The sequence below is a fragment of the Rhinatrema bivittatum genome, chromosome 2 (genome assembly GCF_901001135.1).
Source record: "Rhinatrema bivittatum chromosome 2, aRhiBiv1.1, whole genome shotgun sequence".
In the NCBI taxonomy this organism is placed as follows: Eukaryota; Metazoa; Chordata; class Amphibia; order Gymnophiona; family Rhinatrematidae; genus Rhinatrema; species Rhinatrema bivittatum.
The window spans coordinates 516,363,169-516,385,829 of record NC_042616.1 but is presented as its reverse complement, the minus strand read 5'-3'; the positions used below and the strand labels follow the sequence as shown (position 1 = coordinate 516,385,829).

Here is a 22,661-nt window from a genome sequence, read left to right as displayed (position 1 = left end):
GGATTTAGTTAGAGCTGGGGGGTGGGCTAGATAAGGGAGGGGAAGGTGCGGAGCGGCCTTGGAGGGAACGGGGAAAGCCATCTGGGCTCGGCGCGTGCAAGGTGCACCGCTTTGCATGCGCCGACCGTGGATTTTATAACATGCGCACGGCTGCGCGCACATGTTATAAAATCGGGCGTAGATTTGTTCACGACGGGTTGCACAAACAAATCTACGCCCGTGCATAAGTTTAAAACTCTGGCCCTTTCTGTGCAAAAAGATCATTTATATGCAGAAAATATGCTTTGTACGCAATCATGTTTTATGCACTCAAAACATGTCAGGTTTGGGGTTTGTTTGTTTTTTTCAATTTATTTTTTATTAAGTTTACCAAAACGGAAAAAACAGCAAAAATATAAAGACTGTAACATTAGGAATGGTACATAGACATAAACAGGAAGCAGGTACAGTCTCATAAGAACAGAACTTGTAGCTTCTTTATAACCATTCCTCCCCTCCCCCCCAAGACCACCATGAGAATATCCATAATCTATACAGTAGCATGAGAGAAACTTACAGGGTTAGCGTAGAAAGCTTATTCGCAAAAATAAGATCTGCTGTGGATTCAGGAAGCACTTTAACACCAAATCCTTACTACTCTCCCTTACTGACTATCTTCTCAGAGGTCTTGGACAAGGCCACAGCTACCTCCTCGCCCTCCTTGACATCTCAGCGGCCTTTGACACTATCAGCCACCACCACCTCCTGACACGGCTAGAAAGCATCGGCATCTCAGGAATAGCTCTAACTTGGTTCAAATCCTATCTCTCTAACAGAAAGTTCTCTGTTAAAATTGGAAACAACCTATCTGCCTCATATCCCCTACAACAAGGAGTCCCGCAAGGCTCATCACTCTCATCTACCCTATTCAATATTTACCTTACTCCTCTCTGCCACCTCCTCTCTGACCTTAAACTCAAATTCTACCTTTATGCTGATGATGTACAGATCATCATTCCCATTCACAACTCCATTTCTGATGCCCTGGAGCACTGGGAAAAGTGCCTCGCAGCCATCAACGCCCTCCTCACCAACCTCCAGCTTGCTCTCAACACCAACAAAACGGAACTCCTCCACATCTCCTCGCACCCCCCTGACCTACTGCCTAACGACCCTAAACTTAACCTCCTCACAGCTCAACCATCCGTTAGAGATCTTGGAGTCCTTCTTGATCCCAATCTAAGTATGAAACCTCACATCAATTCCATCCTCAAAACTTGCTTCTTCAAGCTTAATGTACTAAAGAAACTCAGACCCCTGCTCTATGCCCATGACCTCCGCACAGTGATCCAAGCCACCCTCACCTCTAAACTAGATTACTGTAATGCCCTCCTCTTAGGGCTCCCAATATCCTCCATAAAACCCCTCCAACTTCTGCAAAATGCTACTGCAAGACTCATTACAAACACAAGCAAACATGACCATATTACCCCTATCCTCAAGGATCTACATTGGCTCCCCATAATGTCCCGTATACACTACAAAACCTTGATCATAATCCACAAGTCCATTTACACCCACAACTCCAACTGGCTCGACCTCCCTTTCATTGCCCCCCAGTCCACCCGAGCCACCAGATCAACCAACAAAGGCACCCTACATGTTCAATCCTTGAAACTGGCGCATCTCTCCTCTACCCGCGACCGTGCCATCTCTATTGCCGGTCCCGCCCTCTGGAATACCCTACCTGTCCACATGCGACTTGAACCCTGTGCATTTAAATTCAAAAAGAAACTAAAAACCCTTCTGTTCAACCATGCCTACTCAGAATAACGCCTTCCACTCCCCCCCTGTAGTCCCCTTTTCAGGTGACCACCCTCTCCTTATATTAAGGAGACTTTCATTGTAAATTGTTTTGGTTATTACCTTCTTGTTCTCCTATCCTTCCTACTGCCTTTCTGTTCTACCCCCGCCCAGTTACATTCTCCTGTTGCAATGTATTTTCCAATCTTTCAGTTACTATGTGAACCGGTATGATGTCCTCACAAATACCGGTATATAAAAGTTTCTAAATAAAATAAAATAAATAATTATCAATAGAGTCTGATAGTTATCATATGAGGTAGGAGTCAGACCTCTGGATGCAGGAATGTGACAAGTGAACAGATACCGACTATTTTCCAATGTGGCCGGATTCCCAGCCAGGTATGGCGTCCACGTCTCTCGGAACTTGGAGGAAGAATCACGCAGTTCCGCGGTGATGGCGGCCATCTTACAAAGATAATGTACTTGTTGTTGTACCATCGCTAGCGAAGGTGTAGAAGCTTGTTTCCAATATCTGGTGATAACAATTCTTGTTGCAATAAAGACTTGGTGACATAGAGCCTTGTGTGTATTCTTCAGGGGAATATGTGGATGGTTAAGCAACATAAAGCCAGGGTTCATTAATCCTTGGAGACTTAGAAATTGTTCTAACCATTGTGACACCTGCTGCCAGAGGGGCTGAATTTTAGTACAATGCCACCACGTTGGCTTGTTTTTTTTTTTATTGCAGAATGTATATTTTGTGCGCGTAAATTCTGATTATAAATCCTGGTACCAGAAAGTTCTGCTATAGACTTAGAATAGCCAGGGAAACGTTACTCCGCCTCTGACTAGAAGTTACATTTCTATCACTGAGGGCCCGACGTAATAACTCACAGGCCGATGCAGAAACCTGAGCGTTAAAACTGTGTGCTGCAGTCTTAATTTCCCCTAGTTAAGAATCTGTTGGCAAACACCCTTGAAAAACAAAAAAAGGAATTTCTCAACTGCGGGCTGGAAGGGGCAGGTATAAGGGACACTAACAGTGAATGTTATATATATATAAAAAAAAAAAAAAAGCAAATTTAAAACAGACCCCTAATAATCCCTGTAATTATTATTTTTTAGGGCTCTTTATTTAAATATTTTTATGTTCTTGTTTTCCTCTTCGTAAATTCAATACATACATGTAGGGTTTTAGCCAGCTTGTCTTGTGTGTGCTTCATTGTGAGGTGCTAGGTGTGGCTGTGTGAGATGATCTCTTGTGAAGCAAGATACCAGCAGGGAGGTTTATGGACCTGCAGTAAAAATGCTCGGTAACTTTCTTCTTGTGGCTTGATCTCTTGCCATAAAATTGAACATTGGTTGTTTTGTATGACAGTGATAGGAGGATTGACTTTTAGACACTATAAAAAGAAATCCTAGGCTTACGGTTTTAGTCATTCAATCTGCACAAACAAAATACAAAGACATTAATTAGCAGGATGCTGTTGCATAAGAGAATATAATCTTGCAGCTCTTTTAAATTAAAAGGCTATTACGCAATCGGCGAGCGGACCACATTCAGATCCACAGCATCATTTATATATATAGAGTCTGTCGAACAAAACCCGTGATTTTGAGAAAATTGTGTTGAATAAGCTGACCGACTCCTGGAGAAGGAAGTTTCACTTCCAAAACATTACAATGTTGGGCTGGAAGCAAATAAAAGAACTATAGACAACCAAGTATGCTTGCACATTGATATGCACAACACCTTGCTGTCCCAGAATATCAGGCACAAAGATAAGTGCAGTCATAAAATTTCTAAAAGATTTTAAGAGCATAAAGAAAAAATCTCTAAAAATATACAGAGAGAAATATGGGAATCCATATGATTTAAATAATTTGATGGACATTTAGAACACAGACTTGAAGGTCTTCGTCAGGAACTATGCCCAAAAAAGATCTTCGTCAGGAACTATGCCCAAAAAAATTCAAGCAGAAACTTAAAACATGGTTATTCTTAAAAGCCTTCATATAAAGTACCCAACATCACATCCAGCTATTCCCCTCATGCTTTTCCCTGAGACTAAACTTATGTAAATTTGTAAATATGCATTATCCTTTTGAGTTACATAAAGTACTCCTTTCTAATATCTTTATAAAGTTGACGCCTAGTAATCTTTTGTACCTAATGTACTTAATGTATTTAACCTATGTATTTTAATGTAATCATATTATTTCTAATATTTAATTTTTCCTCTTCCTCCCCATCCCTGTTTGCATTACCATGTATCATTTCTTCCTCTGCTCTAACTTAGCATTGTTATAATCTCCTAATGACCTTTCTTAAGTTGAATATTAATTGTAAAGCACTGCCGCTAATTTCTATCTGTTCCAGCGCTGCTGCTAAAATATTGTTGAATGTTAACCGACATGATGTTACTAAACGAATGGCGGTATATAAAGAACCTCAAATAAATAAATGAATAAATAAATTTTTTTTTTTTTATTTAAAGTATTATTTATGGGGGGAAGTGACGTCATCTTGAAAAGATGGCCGCTTAAATCTTTCCTCCTCTCCTCCCCAACGGAATAAAGTAATTTTCTCCTTTAATATCGGGGTATTCTCACCGCACGAAGCACCCACCGAGAACCAAAGTCGTCCTGCAATGGCTACTCGCAAAAAAGCTATTGATTTACAGCAATTTTCATTCGATGCTGGAGGATCGCGGTTTGCAGTGCTGGGTGAGGCCTCTGAAGCCGCGGGATCAGGTGACGCAGAAGGCACGTCGGAGCCTGTGGGCGCAATGAAGATAAGCGGGGATGATCCATTTAGTAAAAAGGATCTTCAGAGCTGGTTCCTAGACCTAAAGTATTATTTATTATCCAAAATAAAATAAAGCTTACAAACAATATGAGACATAGAGATGAGAGCATCCATACAAACATAGAGGCAAGTATTGAACAGTAATTGTGCCTCCCTAATAGGAAATACATAACTGTTACAGTAACATAACTTTCCCTCAAGCTCACATATATCTGGATATAAAATGGGCATGTCTCACTCTTCCCTAGTAATCCCCTCCCTATCCCCCCTTCCCCTTTCCCATTCTCGGAGGTACCACAAATTATCAGTTACTTTATTCCATTTGAGCTAGATATTGGATCAACGGTGTCCACATCCTATGAAATTTGTGCAAGGTGTCTCGTTGATAGGCCGTTAATTTCTCCATATAATGTATTTGCCTTAATTTGCCATAGAGTTGTGTAAGTGTGGGTGGGTTTGTACATTTCCACTGAGCAGCAATCAGTAGTCTGGCAGCAGTAGTAAGATGATAAAACATTTTTTTTGTTTCATCATCTAGGTCGGGATGAGGAAATCCAAGTAACCAATACTCCGCTTGTAAGGGGACCTGAACACCCCACACCTTACCCACTAGCCCTTGACATGCACTCCAAAACCCCTGCAGCTGAGGACATTCCCACCACATGTGCCAGTATGTACCCCTCTGGGAACACTGTCGCCAGCTTAGAAATCCCTTTTTGAAAATATCGTGCCTGAAGGCAATACCCCTCAAACATCGACCGCGAACTGGATAAATCTGAGCTGGGCCCTGAGGATCCCAAGAAGTGACGCAACTGGGCATATGCTAAAACATCAGTGGCCGGTATCTGGAACTTGGCCTGTAATTCGCTAAAAGGAACCATCCGTTGGCACCAGACCTGTCCTAAGTGTGTTAATCCCCTGGAATCCCAGCGCTGAAATGTCCGGCTTTTCTGGCCCTCAGTAAAACCCCCAAGATATCGGATGCGAGACAAAGCAGAGTACTGTTTGTTACCTATCAATTTATATTTCCATTTTTTCCAGACCATTAAAGAGGTCTGGAGACTTAATGAGAAGGTTTTCACTTCCCTGGGGGTGCTAGTCAGTTGCCAAAATAAAGCCGGAATTGGAGTGCCCCCTATCATTTGACTCTCGATCCCTACCCACTGTTTAGGTGATTGTAGATTATGACTATCAACAATGTATTTTAGCTGTGCTGCAGCATAATAATGTACTAGGGAGGGAAGTCCCAAGCCTCCGTCCCCACGGGCTTGGCTGAGAGTCAGGCGGGAGACCCTTGGGGGCCTCCTATGCCAGATGAAAGCAAACAATTTTCGCTGAAGAGGCCTCAGTTCCGCTACAGGAACCAGACATGGTAGAACCTGAAATAAGTAGCTAAGTTTAGGTAGAAGGTTCATCTTGATCGCTGCCATTCTGCCAAACCACGAAAAGGGTTGATGATCCCATCTATCTATATCCCCCAGCAGCTTGCGAACCAAAGGTTTATAATTTAGAGATACTAACTGAGAAAAATCTAAACTAAGATTAACCCCCAGATACCGAAAAGGACCTGTAGTCCACCAAAATAAAAACTCACTTTTACCTTGTTGCAATAAGTACTCAGTAAAGTGTACATGGAGAATTTCTGATTTATCGAGGTTAACCCGGAATCCCGACACTCTGCCATTGCGGGTCAACATAGATACGACCTTATGCACAGATGTCCTAGGCTGAGAGAGGGACAGGATAATATCATCTGCATAGAGGGTAATGTTATGCACTTCTGTATCCCATACACCTCTCATTCCCTCCTAAGCCACTCCGCCAAGGGTTCTAGGCTGAGGGCAAAGAGGAGCGGTGAAAGAGGGCAGCCCTGCCTTGTACCTCTCCGGATTTGAAAAGACTCCGAATAACCCTGATTTATCTTAAAACATGCAGACGGCTCACAGTAAAGCGCCTGTATCCAAACTGCAAAGGGCCCCCCCCAGACCCATCTTCCGTAAAATGGCAAATAAATAGGGCCAATAAAGTCTATCAAACGCCTTTTTAGCGTCTATGGTCATAAAGACCGCTGGCGCATTGTTGGATTGAGCGATATGCATTAAATCTATTATTTTCCGAATATTATCAGATGTCGCTCTACCCGGCAAGAAGCCTGCTTGATCTGCATGGATAAGTGTCCCTATATAACCACTCAGTCGAAACGCTAGAATTTTGGCCAGGATTTTTAAGTCCACATTTATGAGTGAGATAGGCCTATATGAGGCACAGCTAGTGGGGTCCTTTCCCGGTTTAGGAATAAGTATAATCCCTGCCGTATTCCCGTGCGGTAGGAGGGTTGCCCCCTCCCTCAGTTTATTAAACATGGCGAGCAATGGGCCTCGTATTCGGTCTCTAAATTTTTTGTAGAAAACAGGGGTGAATCCATCTAAATCCGGTGCCTTCCCGGATTTTGTGTCTTTAATTGCCCAGTCAACCTCAAATAAAGATATTGGCTTATCTAGTTGGCGTTGGCCCTCTCCTGCCCGTTCCGGTAGGGGGATGGACTCCAAAAAAATCTCAATCTCTTCCTCGGACGGAGTCTCCTCCGGCTGATACAGCTCCTCATAAAACTCTAGAAACCTGGCCCTAATTTCCGGTTGTTGCAGTAGCATCGTTCCCTGTTTATTCTTAATACGATATATCATTTCTCTATTTCGTTTTACCTGCAGGCATCTGGCCAGAAGCTTGCTATGCTTGTCACCAAATTCATAATGCCGCTGCTTAAGGAGATCTAGGGAGAAGGCAATGTCTGCCGCATCTAGAGCTGCAATCTCCTCCTGCTTTTGAATTACTAGTCGGACTGGAAAGGATCCCGGGTTCCCCTTGTGTCTTCCCTCCAAGTCCCTCAACACTTGTAAGAGCTTTTCTTTCTTGGCCCGTTTCTGTTTTTTGTGATAGGAGGCTATACTAATAAAATGTCCTCGAAGGACCGCCTTCAAACCCTCCCATCGTGCAATTGGGGAGACCTCATCCTCATTAAGCAATAGATAGGTTTCAATTACTTCAGTGATACGATCAAAGTATTTTGGCTCATGCAGTAATGAATCATTAAGCCTCCAATATTTCCTTCCAGTCTCTGCAGGTGTCAGGTCCACCTTCCAACTAACTGGGGCATGGTCTGACCAGGTGATAGGTTCGATATCTACCCTGGCGGTAACTCCCACCAAATCCTTAGTTATGAGAAAATAATCAATTCTGGTGTATGAGTTGTGGGCATGGGAGTAAAAGGAATAATTTCGACTATGGGGAAAAGACAGCCGCCAAATATCCACCACATTGCTAGTCATCATAAACTGTTTCATGGCTTTGCGCGCTCTCTGTGATCCTGAAGTACTCTGAGCAGAAGTATCCAAGGATGGGGAAAGGGCAATATTAAAATCTCCCGCCACTATTATGTGTTGTCCAGGGAAGTTTTTGATCTGCTGTAATAATTCTGCTAAAGTCTCCCGTTGCTGGGTGGGTCTGCAATAAACATTCACTAACACTAGTTCCCGATTATGAATTATAACTTTAAGGAGGAGAAAACGGCCCTGTGGATCTGCATATGATTGAGAGACTTGTACCAGTAATCCTTATGCAAAGAGTATTCCCACTCCATTATATCTCCGTTGCTTGGTAGCTGGAGCATAATATTGAAGTGGATATCGCTTTGAGACCATAACCCTTTCATGACAACGATGAAGGTGAGTTTCCTGAAGGAACACTACTGCTGCAGAGAGTCTTGTGAGCTCCTTAAACAAAAGCTGCCGTTTGAACGGCAAGTTTAACCCTTTCACGTTAAATGTAATACATAGTACTTCACCCATTATCATAATTGACACCCAAGCCCAGCATAGCCCTAATATGTAAGTCGACGGCACGCCCTAGCTCTAACCGATGCCTCTGAGTCTCACTCCCACCTCTGAATCATCCCACTATGATGAGTCCTCCATAGCCCCTAATTATAACCACCAAAAGTATGAACCATATAATCACACTTGTCCCCCTCCTCTCCCATCCCTTGTAACTTTTTCCAACTCCCCTTCCCCTTGAATCCAATCACCCACCATATCGGTGGTCCCCTAACCACAGAGGATAGCCCTCCTCCCTCCCCCACAGGCTTACTTAACCCATTCCACCGCTGTAAATGAATTGTGATAGGTTTAGAGACCCTGAAGTAGGTTAACTGTAAACATTGAAAGGCTTAGCAAACATTCAATATCAATAACAAGTCAACAATTCAGAAATCAAAACCGCTGGAAAATAACACAGTCATTAATATTGCTTTCTGGGTCAGATCCCCAACATGTCCGGATGCCGCATCAAGGATTGATGAAGCAGTCCCACAACTTCTGGATGTATCGGTCGATTCCATAATCTCTGCCAGCAATGGGAAAAAGCGCACGTCAAAGCTCCACCCTTTGTCTGTCAGATTCTGTTCTCTTTATGGTGGTGCTCCCCGCGCGGCTCTGGGTTGATTCTCCGAATTTCGAGTAAGGCGACGGCTGCCCTTACCCACGCGTTGCCATTGTGGCTGGCTGGGAGCCATAATTTTCGGTTGTGTTTTGTCTGGAAAAGTAATCTCAATGCCAGCCGCTTGTAAAAGGGGTATGGCTTCAGTCACTGACTTCACCAGAGATGTAACTCCTTTCAAGGTAAAAGTAAGGCCCCAAGGAAAGACCCATCGATATCGTATACCTTCATTCCGAAGAGCCGCAGAGAGAGGTTACACTTCCCTGCGTCTTTGGAGTGTGGCCGGGGCTAGATCTTTATATATTTGTAATTCATGGCCCTCCCAGCTGAAGGGTGACGCTCAACGGGCATTGCACAATATATCTTCTTTAATTAAATAGCTATGAAGACAAATGATAAGGTCTTTAGGAGCATTACGGGGGGCTGCCCCCAAAGTGTGGCAGGCCTGCTCTATAACCACCTCTGTGCGTCTCGGCTTCTCCCCCCTTTCAGGAGCCGAGGATAGAAGGGCGGCACAGATTTTCCTAGATATATCCATAGAATTGGAGTACTCAGGCTGCTCCGGTAGGCCCCTGATCCTGATGTTAGATCGTCTGGACCTATTCTCTAAGTTCTCCAATTTTAATTGGATCTCTTCATGCTGATTTTGTATTTCTTGAACGTCTGTGGTAAATGCTGCCATCTTCAAAACCCGTCCTTCAACAATCCCTTCAGCGTCCTCCACCCTGCTAACCAAGTCTCGCATGTCCTGCCCGGATGGCTTCCAGATTGGTGTGCATATCTTCTCGAAGCAATCGAATATCAGATTTAATTTCTGCGAACCAGTTGTCAAAGTCTTGCTTAGTAAGGGAGTTCCCCACTACACCATTACTCGTCGCAACCAGGATGCCTGGGTCTGATTGGGCCTCCGTGTGTGATCCTGAAGGTTCTTTACTCAGAGCTGCATATCGAGATCCATCGGCATCATAGGAATAGCAAGTGAGGTCCACCGGTTTTTTTTGCTCGCCATGACATCTATGGGTCTTCACTTCGTGTACTATAATACTGGAAACGGCAGAATGAGATGCTGGGTTACAAAAACTGATAATAGCTGCTGTCGGGGGGAGGGAAATAGGGCTAAAGGTCCATGCTGATTAAGGACATCACATTCCTTTCAGATTCTGCAAGTGTGCTGAGGTTCCCTATGAAAATATACTATGACAACTGATGTACTGTTAAAAGGTCGCCGCGTGATGGCTGCTGCTATCTATCTTATAAGACGTGAAGTCCCGTGGCGGTACCCCTCTGTCTGCAGGGTGCAACTTATAGTTTGCTGTGTTGACTCTCGACTTAGGATGAGGAGCTGATGTAAGACGGTGTAGATCCCGCTCTTTTAAATTATGCAGCGAGAATAGGCTGCCTTTATTGAGCTGCTATCGTACATAAGGTGCGAAGGTCATGCGTTGTGACGAATGAATAAAAATCACCAGTTGCGCACCTGCTTTGATAAAGTAAGCAGTTAAACAATGAGTAGTTCCCTGCACAGGAGCTGTTGTCCTTCCTTATAATTTACTGGCAAAGTAATTGTAAATGTGCAGGTTATGCTACTAAAATGGCTGCCCTGTAGTGAACTGACGCACACTGTCTCTCTTCCTTGGCATCTGTTCTGCCCCGCGTTCCACGCCACCACCTATGCAGGGTCTGCCAGCCTCCTCTCCTGTGCAAGTTTACCCTGTGCCCCGATTTTGCAAAGGTAGGGGCCAGTAGGGTCTGAACACACTTTTATATAAAAACAAGTGGAAAGGAAGCGTTGAAAAGTTTTCCCGCGGCTTCGTTAACGGTTAACAAGAGGAAGAAGCAGGAATCTCCAGCACAAACAGCCTGCTCAGCCCACCCCGTTCAGCTCCCCGAAGCTTTTATTTTAAAGTTTCCCAAAATTGATGGTTTTGCTTGCAGTCTACAGTTTCTCAAAATCAGCTACTCAGGCTGGTCTGCGTCGGGAAATGAAGCTGGGAATTCACGCTAAAGATGGCGAGCGGGGGCAGAATAACAGAAACCACACTTACTACCACAACTCCCAACCTGCAGCGAACCTCTCCTGTGGTGCCCTGCGGTTTTTGTCCACGTTTCTTGCTCAACCAGGGCTATTCTTCAAGATATAAGCTCTGCAGTTTTTCTGGGCTCAGTTTATGATTTAAGTATTTGCAGGGCAGGAGCCCTTAGCACGAGCAGCTGCGGGGGGGGGGGAAGGAGTCCAGCGCTGGACTTGCCCGTTCAACCCAGAGCTCTCGGCACAGCTCTGGGGATTTGTTTTGTCCTGTGTTTAGGGCAGTTTCCCTACTCTCCTTTATCCATCAGGGTTCACTACATAAATCAATCAGTCATCCCTTCCGCTGTGGCTAACCTGCGTCGGAGTCTCAAACCAAGATGGCGGACGGGAGAACTTAAATGTAAAAACTTCTCGATGCGAGCTGATCTTTTTTGCAGGTAATTATGCTCCGCAACGCGTACTCGATCTGATGCTGCGGTTAAACGCCACTTTTGTATTTATTTTCGGAGTATGTTTAGTGCGCCTTGTTTAGTTGTTGAAGAGCCTCAGGCTCGAGCAGCCATCTCCCTGCATGGCGAACCGATCCCTGTAAGTTTTGACTATCGTTGACACAAAACAGAGGCACAATAGGCTGATTATGGAGGGGATTCAAAAGTAGTATGATTTGCCTCCCACAGCTCCCCCTGCCTTCTCGACCAGACCTCGTGGTTGCTGCAGTCACCTTCGGAGCTTCGGTATCCCCTCCCCCCGCCGACTTTTCTCAGTCCCACCACCCGGGTAATGCTCTCAAGGTATGGGGAGCCTCCCAAAGTTCATTGATAAAAAGTGGTGCTCAGTTATATGTACTTATCTCCTGCTCCCGCGTCTCCAGGGAGGACTGGGAAGGGTGGAACACACTTTCTCAGCACCAGGCCTCACGAGCGTCCCCCCACACCAGTAATTGCTGAGTTTTGCTGCAGATGATGAATTAGTCGGCGGGGTTAGTGTTTTTCCAATTTTTTGTTGTAAAATTGAATTGAATTCGCTCCGTCTTTTGCCCACAGCAGTCGGCTCTCACTGAGCCCGCACTTGTTAAGATGGTGGACCCCCAAAGTGAACCGTCAGAACTGTCTCCACTCGCCACAGTCTGCCCACTTGTTTGCGCGGTTTGGGTCCTCAGGCAATGAATGCTGTATCCGTCGCGGCAGCGGCACAATAGAGTTAGCGGGGCTAATCAGCCACCTTCAAGTGCGGCGAATGGCCCCCCAGCTCTTGCTCTCAGGCCACATGGTTTCACGACTCCAGCAACGGCGTCCCGCCTCCGACTTCGCTCAGCCCCGCCGCCCACACAACAGTCTCTGGGGTTGAAGAGTCTCTCAGAGGCAAGTATTTAAATCGGGCGGCCCGCCTTGTTTACTTATCTCCTGCTGCCGATCCGTTGCTGATCCGGCGAGGGGGGGGGGAGGGGTAGAGCATGGTCTCCCCAGCACCAGGTCTCCTAAGCGTCCCACCGTGCTCGCCCCCTTATCAATAATTGCTGAGGATAGCGTTTAATTTTTAATTTTCAAGTTGACAGCGGTACTAGAATTTTTGCTTTTATTTGCGCCTATGTTCATCCGTGTAAGCCGTCTCCCGCCGAACTCGCACTCGTCAAGATGGCGGGCGGGAAGGCGAGCAGCCAAGATCTTCTTTGCCACCCAGAGTTACCTTCTTGCCGCGGCTCGATTTCTTTTGCAGGCAGTTTTTACCCGCCTGGTACGCTAACTCAGAAACTGCGTCGGCTCGCCGGTTTGGAAATGGGTTTCGGAGGATAAAATAATATAGTGTTGCTTTGGCAGTGCGGAGCTTCAGGCTCGTGCAGCCATCTCTGAGCATGGCGAACAGCGCCTCCCCCCCCCCCCCGAAGGTCATATTTTAAAGTCCCATGTGTTCCGTTTCCTCAAACGAACATATAAAGTGAGATTATATATTTGTCTATTGCGGTAAAGATAATGGCATGCCAACCAGACTGAGTAGTATCCCGCTAAGGCCCAAATATAGCACTAGAGGTGCATGTTTTTCAGGGCTTTGACTATTTCCTTTGAAGAAGGACCTTTGTTTGAATTCTCATTTGAATCCCTTGTTCACATCCACTCATACTATGACCGTTGAGATTGGAGAGAAGGGTGCACCCCTGCAATACATTCCATTGTTAAATCAGTTTGGGCCCTGTGCACTAAGCACTTTTTACATGAATTCTAAGGGGTAAATAGACAACACGGATGGGTATAAACTCAGCAGGTAATATTTGCCCATTCAGTTTGCACCAATAATATATAGTTTTCATTATTGCCACTTCAAAAATTACCTGCAGAGATTTGCATCTACTTTCTCTGTGGGTAATTTTTTTTTTCCCCCTAAAACAATTCCAGTACTTTTCAGTAATCAAAACTACAGACTGCTTTCAATATCTTTCCCTCTCTTCGTCCCTGGAAATGCCTCTACACGATGCGTGGAAAAATGCACACGTAGACAGCATTCCCTATTATCTTTGACAGGCCGTGTGCGTAACCATTTTCTTTGATACAACATTTTATAAAGCTATGAGCCAAGTGTGCCTGAGTAAGTATAATGCAAATAATATTGAGATTTTTAAAGTGTTATTTAAGAAATTGTTTTAATGAAAATTAATTCTACATTTCCTGGCGTGTAGCCAGATGGACTCAGTACAAATGGGATAGTATCCGCGTGCTAGCAGTTGGAGACGGATCTGACGTCAGCACGGGGGCGTATATATCCCCACAGGAAGCGCAGCTATTCAGTAATTTCCGTCTCCAAAGCAGTTTGGAGTGCCTGCACGCTAGTTGAGCGTGCTTTCCAAGACTACTTTAATTTTTCTCTTTTCTTCTCATTCTAGATTCGTTTTTCCTGTCTATTCGACTTAGAGCCCCGCGCTCCTGCGGTAGATACCCACGGGTTTAATCCCACAGCGAGCTCCCGGGGTGTTTGCAGTGCTCCCCCGGTGGGAAAGTCCTCAGTCCTGCCGAACCGCGGCAGTGACATAGTCCCCGGACGCAGTCCGCGTGAGGTATATGAGGCCCTCGGTCCCGGCGTGGACGAGGTAGCGGGTGCATTTCCTTAAGTTGCGGTGGTGAGGTGCTCCCTTCCCCCACAGCCGGAGACCGCCTGTGTTCCAGCTGGGACGCCGAAGCTGGTAAGAAGTACGTCTCTTCCTACGGGTCTCCGAAGCGCAGAGGATCGGCGGCGTGGCACGCCGGGAGGACGCCCTCGTAGGGCCTGGCTCAGGTACTCCGCGCCCGTAATAGGCGCGGCTATTTTTCCTCCTTGGCTTTGTTTCGGCATATTGCTGACCGCTTATTACTGAAAGCTTATTGAATGCTTATTGTGAGCATATTGTTGGCCGCTTATTACTGAAAGCTTATTGAATGCTTATTGAAAGCTTATTGCTGACCACTTATTGCTGAAAGCTTATTGACTGCCTATTAAGAGCATATTGCTGATCGCTTATTACTAACTGCGTATTGAATGCCTATTTGCACGCATATTGCTGGTCGCTTGTCGCTGAGAGCCTATTGAGGGCACATTCAGCGCCTATTGCTGCCGCCTCTTCTTATTGCGCGCCTATTGCTATTGCGCGCCTATTGCTATTGAGCGCCTATTGCTATTGAGCGCCTATTGCTATTGAGAGCCTATTGCTCTTAAGCGCCTATTGCTCTTAAGCGCCTATTGCTATTGAGAGCCTATTGCTATTGAGAGCCTATTGCTCTTAAGCGCCTATTGCTATTAAGCGCCTCTTGCTGCCGCATATTATTTGTGAGCGCCTATTGTTCAATGGATCAGAAAGCTGCAGAGTCTTCAGCAACGGCGCCGCCTGCTTCGGGCATTGCAGCCCTTGGCCTCTGCTCCGTATGCCACCTTAGGGCCATGCGCAGGGATGAGCCAGATTCTCTGTGTGCCCAATGTGAGGGGGCCCTGCGACCCTCGGGCCAGGACCTGTCTCAACCACGATTTGTGGACAGTTCCCCAGGGGCTACCCCGGAGTTAGGGGGCAGTCTCGACCAATCCGGCGTCCCGGGGGAGCTTGTACCCCGGCGCTTAGAGGCTGCTTCCATTTCCTGGGTGGATCTCTTTAAGGGAATTCATGCTTTTGTACAGATGCAAACGGCTGCCCATCCAGGCCCTGCAGTTCCTGTTGTTCCTGCGGTGGCTGCGCCGGCGGCGGCTGCTCCGGTGGCAGCTCCTGCGGATCCGGTTCCTGGACCTTCACAACCTTATCGCGAGCGGGACTTCCCACTGATGGATAGCCCAGATCAGTCAGACCAGGAGGTCTCGCAGGACGAGTCCGAACTCCCAGACGAGGGGGACCTCCCTCCAGGGACTGAGCCATATCGAACCATGAGGCGGTTCTTCCCTAAGGAGGATCTCTCCGACCTGGTGTCTCAGTGTCTGGTGGAATTGGATATTACAGGTCCCAGCGCTTCGATACCTTCTGCACAGAACCCCCTACTGGAAGGTCTTCGTCCTACGGCCCGCCATTTTCCATTCTTACAGGCAGCGCAACAACTGATCGATTTAGAATGGGCGGCTCCAGCGGCTGCCTTCAAAGGGGGTCGGGCTCTGACGAGCATGTACCCATTGGCACCGGCTATCCAGGATCTGCTGGCGTGCCCTTAGGTGGACGCCTTGATTAGCGCTGTGGTCAAGCGCACTACCATTCCAGTTGAAGGGGGGACGGCCATCAGGGAGCCGCATGATCGGCGACTGGACGCCATTCTGCGTCAGGCCTTTGAGGTGGCGGCTTTATCTTTACGGATTGCCACCTGCTGCACGGTGGTGACGCGTGCCTGTTTGTCACAGGTTAGGAACAACGCTCCAGCGGCGGACATGGAATCTGCTCTTTCGTTCCTTACGGATGCGGCATCTGACCTGGTACGGACAACCGCTAAAGGGATTTCATCCTCCGTAGCGGCCAGGAGGCAGCTCTGGATACGAAGATGGTCGGCTGATGCGCCTTCTAAAACCCGCCTCACCAGATTGCCCTTCAGGGGCTCTTTTCTATTTGGCAGCGACCTTGATAAACTGGCCAGTGCATGGGGCGCCTCGCCAGTGCCCAGATTGCCGGAAGATCGGTTCCGACGGGGCCAGCGCGCCTTTCCAAGGCCCTCCAGGGGCCGGAGTTCCTTACAGGGGTCGTTACCAGGCACCACGTCCTCCAGCCGGACATCAGTCCTTTCGGACCAGGCAGCGCAGGAGGGGAGCGGGCCCGGGTTCGGGTCCCGGCCGCGCCTCCCAATGAGAATCCGCCGATTCATCTGGGAGACGGAGCCATAGGGGGCAGGATGACCCGCTTCTACCCCAGATGGGTCGAGATTACATCGGACCAGTGGGTTCTCGCCGTGATCCGGGAGGGATATTATCTGGACTTTCATCATCTCCCTCCGGACAGGTTTGTGGAATCTTCGTGTCCCATACACAAGAAGGCAGCCTTGGAAGCTACTCTGACAAGGCTTCTGTCCTTGAACGCCATCATCCCAGTGCCTGCCTGGGAAGTGAATTCTGGCCATTATTCCATCTATTTCATGGTACCCAAGAAAGGGGGTACCTTTCGACCTGTCCTGGACCTCAAGTCAGTCAATCGCTACTTACGGGTCCCGCGGTTTCGCATGGAGACTCTACGCTCCGTCAAGGCCGCAGTACAACCAGGGGAATTCCTCACGGCATTAGACCTGTCAGAGGCATACCTGCATATCCCGATCCATCCGGATCATCAGCGCTACCTACGCTTCAAGGTTCTAGGCCGCCATTTCCAGTTTCGGGCTCTGCCCTTTGGGTTGGCGACATCGCCACGGACATTCACCAAGGTGGTAGTAGTGGTAGCGGCGGCGCTCAGGCGGGAAGGGATTCTGGTCCATCCCTACCTCGACGACTGGCTGATCAGGGCGAAGTCTCGAGAGGAGAGCCTTCGGACCACCGACAGAGTAATAGCCCTTCTGGAAAGCCTGGGCTGGGTTATCAACCTCGGCAAGAGCTGCCTACAGCCTTCCCAGTCACTGGAATACCTGGGAGTACAGTTCGACACCCGGGCAGACACGGTCAGTCTCACCGCCAAGAGGACGTTGAACCTTCAGCAGCGTATCCTGTATCTGATGGGAGCCAGTCGACCCACCGCCTGGGATTATCTGCAGGTTCTTGGTCTCATGGCATCCACCCTGGAAGTGGTGCCTTGGGCAAGGGCCCATATGAGGCCTCTACAACACGCCCTGCTCTCACGCTGGAGCCCCCGTCTACAGACCCTTTCCACGCACCTACCTCTACCAGCCCGTGTGCGGACCCAGTTACGGTGGTGGTTGCAGTCCAACCACATGAGCAGGGGATCGAAGATGTCCTCACCCACGTGGATCTTGCTCACCACAGATGCCAGCCTGAGCGGCTGGGGAGCACATTGCGAAGAACTCACCGTACAAGGGCGGTGGAACAGAGAAGAGTCCATGTGGAACATCAACCGTCTAGAGGCCCGGGCTGTCCGCCTGGCGTGCCTTCAATTTGCCCACAGACTGCGGAACAGAGCAGTCAGAGTGATGTCCGACAACGCCACCACGGTGGCCTACATCAACCGTCAGGGCGGGACCAGGAGCCGACGGGTATCTCTGGAGATCGCCCCTCTGATGACTTGGGCAGAGGCGAATCTTCAGGACATCTCCGCCGTCCACATTGCGGGGAAGGACAATACCACAGCAGACTTCCTCAGCAGAGAAAGCCTAAATCCGGGAGAGTGGCAGCTCTCACCCACGGCCTTCCAGATGATCGTGGATCAGTGGGGGCTTCCGGACATGGATTTACTGGCGGACAAATCCAATGCTCAGGTACCCAGATACTTCAGCCGCAAGCGTGACCCGTGCTCCCACGGAATCGATGCCTTGGTTCAGCCATGGCCTCCGGGGACTCTACTGTATGCCTTTCCTCCATGGCCTCTGCTAGGCGCGGTCATCCGCAAGATTCAGAGACACCGGGGCCTAGTACTTCTAGTGGCGCCAGACTGGCCAAGAAGACCCTGGTACGCGGACATGAGAAGGCTTCTGGCAGGGGAGCCCCTTCCCCTGCCTCCTCTTCGGGACCTTCTACATCAAGGTCTTATTCTTCACGAGGATCCAGCTCAATTCTCTCTTACGGTATGGCCCTTGAGAGGGCTAGATTGAAGAAGAGGGGTTACTCGGAGCCCGTGATTGTGATACCCTCCTCCGAGCTCGCAAGTTTTCCACGTCCCTCACATACATCCGGATCTGGAGAGTGTTTGAAGCATGGTGCGACACTCACGGCACCAATCCACATGCGACCACAATCCCTATTGTGTTGGATTTCCTGCAGGATGGACTTCAGAAGGGTCTCTCCCTCAGCTCCATCAAGGTTCAGGTGGCTGCGCTGTCTTGCTATGGTCCCAGGAGGGATGGCAAGACCATCGCCAAGCACCGGGATGTTTCTCGCTTCCTGCAGGGAGTCAAGCATATTCGTCCGCCACTGAAGTGGCCTGTACCTTTGTGGAACCTCAACCTTGTTTTGGATTTCCTCGCGGGATCCACCTTCAGACCCCTTCGGGGCCTGTCTCTTCGTTCTCTCACCTTGAAGATGGTATTCTTGCTGGCGGTGTGTTCGGCACGTCGCATCTCCGAGTTACAGGCACTGTCCTGCCGTGATCCCTTTCTCAGAATCACTCCAGAGGCTATCCATCTTCGTACGGTTCCCTCCTTTCTACCTAAGGTAGTTTCACAGTTTCATCTTAATCAGACTATATTCCTGCCTACCACGGCGGGGCTGAAGAAATCTGAAGAAGGGCGTTTATTGCGCCATCTCGACATTGGCAGACTGCTGCCCAGATATTTGGAACTTACACAAGACCTACGACAGACGGACCATCTGTTCGTCCTGCACAGCGGGAAGAGACAAGGTGAAGCGGCCTCTCGGCCCACCATCGCCCGCTGGATTAAAGAAGTTGTCCGGGCGGCTTACGTTGAGGCTGGAAAGCCTCCGCCTCTACATGTCAAGGCTCATTCTACCAGAGCTCAAGCGGCATCATGGGCGGAATCCAGGATGCTATCACCTGCGGAAATCTGTAAAGCGGCGACATGGTCCTCCCTCCATACCTTTTCCAGATTCTACCGTCTGGATGTCCAGGCCAGGGAGGACTCGGCATTTGCGAGGGCGGTGTTACATGGGCCTCAGGCAGCCTCCCGCCCAGGTGGGAAGTAAAGCTTTTGTACATCCCATTTGTACTGAGTCCATCTGGCTACACGCCAGGAAATGTTGGGATTACTACCTGATAATCCCCTTTTCCTTAGTGTAGACAGATGGACTCAGCATCCCGCCCAGCTGCCTGCGTACATGGGTATCACCGATTCAAGGTAAGCCATGTCATCTGTTTCCATGAGAGCGTACACTCTACCAGGTGTCCACGCCTTCCGGTTGGGAATGCTGGCGGTCTCCAGCTACTGTCAATCGGTCAGGGGAATCCTGTTTTCACTTTTTAACTGAGCGTCAGTACACTTTTCCATAAACAGCTTTTGCAAGGAAGATTACTGAATAGCTGCGCTTCCTGTGGGGATATATACGCCCCCGTGCTGATGTCAGATCCGTCTCCAACTGCTAGCACGCGGATACTATCCCATTTGTACTGAGTCCATCTGTCTACACTAAGGAAAAGGGGATTATCAGGTAGTAATCCCAACATTTTATTTAAAACATCAGATTTTGATTTCATATTTTTTTTTATAGTTGAGCAAAATTAAATAGTAAAAATATGTGATTGTACCATTTTAGGTGCATGCAATCTTTTGCCATATGCACAAGGTTCACACCCTGTATCTGCGCACACGTGTGCACAGCTTAGAAGGGAACACTGGCTGTAGGACAATGTGTGTATTTTCCCGTGTTGGGGGTGGGCAGTTTTTGAAAAGCCCCCTTCTGTGGAATTGGCTTTCATTATTGCCCTCTCTGTGGGAGAAAACCTCTAGTATATAATCCGCTTTCCGAGCTTTGATGGACTTAGGAAAGAAAATAGTCCTGTTGACTGTCATACTAAATAAGTTTCAATATTTAGAAGAAGCAGAATCTGTGCTGAGAAAATTTGCCTTGTATCTCTGTTTATTCCCAATATATTGCTTTTTGCTCCTAGTCATCATCATCGTTTATTTATGATCACACTTCTTCGTCTTAAGAGTTCAAAGCGTGTGACAGGGAACTGAATTAAAATGAAAAGGAATTGATCTACATAGAACAGGAACTGATTTACAAAGAACAGGATTTATGGGTAACAAATAACAGTAAATAATTAACAGTAGGTTACAATATGCAGCTCAATAGTGACAGATCAGTGACGCTGGAACCCTGCTCTGCATGTAAGGGCAAACACAGAGCCGTGCACTGATGCTGGAATGAAGATAGGTGCAACCAGAAAAGCCTCTGTGAACTAAACTCGCCATGCTGTGAACCAGACACAGCTCAGCCACGGTAGTGTAACATGGGAAACAGCTGCAGTATTAATTACGCTTCTTTAAGAATGCATGATTGTGTCCTCTAATTAAAATTCATCTATCAAAAATAAAAGCCTAATGCTACTGTAAAATTATAGTGTTTTTATGCATTTTTATTTATTTAGTTTTTCTTTCCTTCTCTTTCTGTTTTGCTAGGACAAGACCTTCTTTCCTGGAATACTTAAGCTATCATCTAAATTTTATGAGCATCCTCGCAGGCCCATGCAGCAGTTACAAGGATTACATTGCCTTCATTGAGGGGCGACATGTGCACATGAAACTCTTGCATGTGAACTGGAAACAGCGGGGTTACGATGGACTCCCGGATCCTTCACCAAATGTGAGTTATAACACGAGAAGTACCGAGGAAGAGGAATTAAAGGAACTCCATTGGGATACATTTTGTCTTTGAGCTGGTAGCCAATTTTGGGTGGTGGGATGGGGGTTACATTCATGCAAGTAAAAGTCTTTTTTTTTTTTCTTGTAATCAAAAGAGATCAGTCGTGTGTTAAAGTAAGAGAGATGCGACTGCGCTCATGCTTGCGTCTGTTAACCCACAACTAAGAGAGGAGGGGAACCAAGAAACCGAATGAGCATAGGAAGAAGATGTTTACCTGTCAAAAACTGGAATCAAAACAAAATGAGATCACAGCAGAGACTATCTTATAATATAATATGGCCCAGTCACACACCCTCATTAAGCCCAAGGAAGGATATTGCAGAGGAGAGCTTGCTTCTCACACTGCTACTACTCTACTTTATCAAAAAGGAAAACCTGCAAATGTTCAGAGTCACAAAATGTGAATCTGGAATCCTGATGTTTGTTGAGGCATTTGTAAGGATAACGAGAAAAGATTGCGCTCCAGAGGATAAAATAGGTGGGCATTGCATCAAAATTTATTTTTGTTTTCACATAGTAACATAGTAATGGCGGCAGAAAAAGACCAAATGGTCCGTCCAGTCTTGCCCAGCAAGCTTCTTATGGCAGTAACTGTTGCTTCTTGCAGGATATACCCACAAGTCTTATGTTAATGGTAGTAATATTTATAATCAAAACCAAGCAACAGTCAAACCTGTAATAAAATTACTGCTAACAACATTTTTACAGGGTGAGCAGCCTTTTTAATAATTCAGACAATGCTGCTTGAACGTGCTTTGCTTTTGGACTTGGCCGTAGAAGCTGTCCTGCGCTTTTTCCCTTATGTCTGCATATTAGTACCCCAGACCATAAAAGTCAGGGCCCCATGTTGGCTGTCATCTGAATCCAATTCCCCTTTTTCCTCCCTGCCATCAAAGTGGAGAGCGATTTTGCAGTTGCATCAAAAACATGAAAGCTAATTGGTTAAGGATAGAAATCCCCGTGCCTTCTGTTAGGGGTAGTAACTGCTGCTCCATGCAGGTTACCCCCATGCACCTTTAGCTTCATTTCCACCTCTAGCCTTTAGGGATCTACGGTGTTTATCCCAAGCCTTTTTGAATTTGTTTACTGTTTTCATCTTTATCACCTCTTCTGGGAGGACATTCCAGGCATCCATCGCCCTCTCTGTGAAGAAATATTTCCTGATGTTTGTTCTAAGTAATCCCACCTGGAGTTTCATTTTGAGCCCCTAGTTCCACTGTTTTGCTTTCCAATGGAAAAGGTTTGAAGAACATGCATCATTAAAACCTTTCAGGAATCTGAAGGTTTGTATCAGATCTCCCCTGCATTTCCTCTCTTCCTGGATATACATATTCAGATCCTTCAGCCCCTCCTCATAAGTCTTCCAGTTCAGACCCCACACCATTTTGGTCACCTGTCTCAGGACTGCCTCCATCCCGTCTCTATCATTTTTTGAGGTTTGGTCTCCAGAACTGAATATAATACTCCAGGTGAGGCCTCACCAAGAGCCTGTACAAGGGCAATATCATCTCCTTTTTCTTACTGGTGATCCCTCTCTCTGTGCAGCTCAGCATTATTCTGGCTTTAGCTATTGCCTTGTCACATTGCTTCACCGCCTTCAAATCGCCAGGCACTATTACCCCAAGGTCTTTCTCTCAATATGTG

General features: G+C 47.2%; 1 protein-coding gene across 4 annotated transcripts in view; it reads left to right on the top strand.

Moving 5' to 3' along the window:
• The window catches only part of MBOAT1 (membrane bound O-acyltransferase domain containing 1), a 286,231-nt gene that overhangs the window by 214,319 nt on the left and 49,251 nt on the right, over positions 1 to 22,661 (top strand). For all 4 annotated transcript variants that reach the window (XM_029590751.1, XM_029590750.1, XM_029590752.1 and 1 more), the window contains one exon: positions 20,774 to 20,957. In XM_029590751.1, the coding sequence (XP_029446611.1) occupies positions 20,774 to 20,957 (184 nt within the window). The remainder of the gene's footprint in view (positions 1 to 20,773; positions 20,958 to 22,661) is intronic.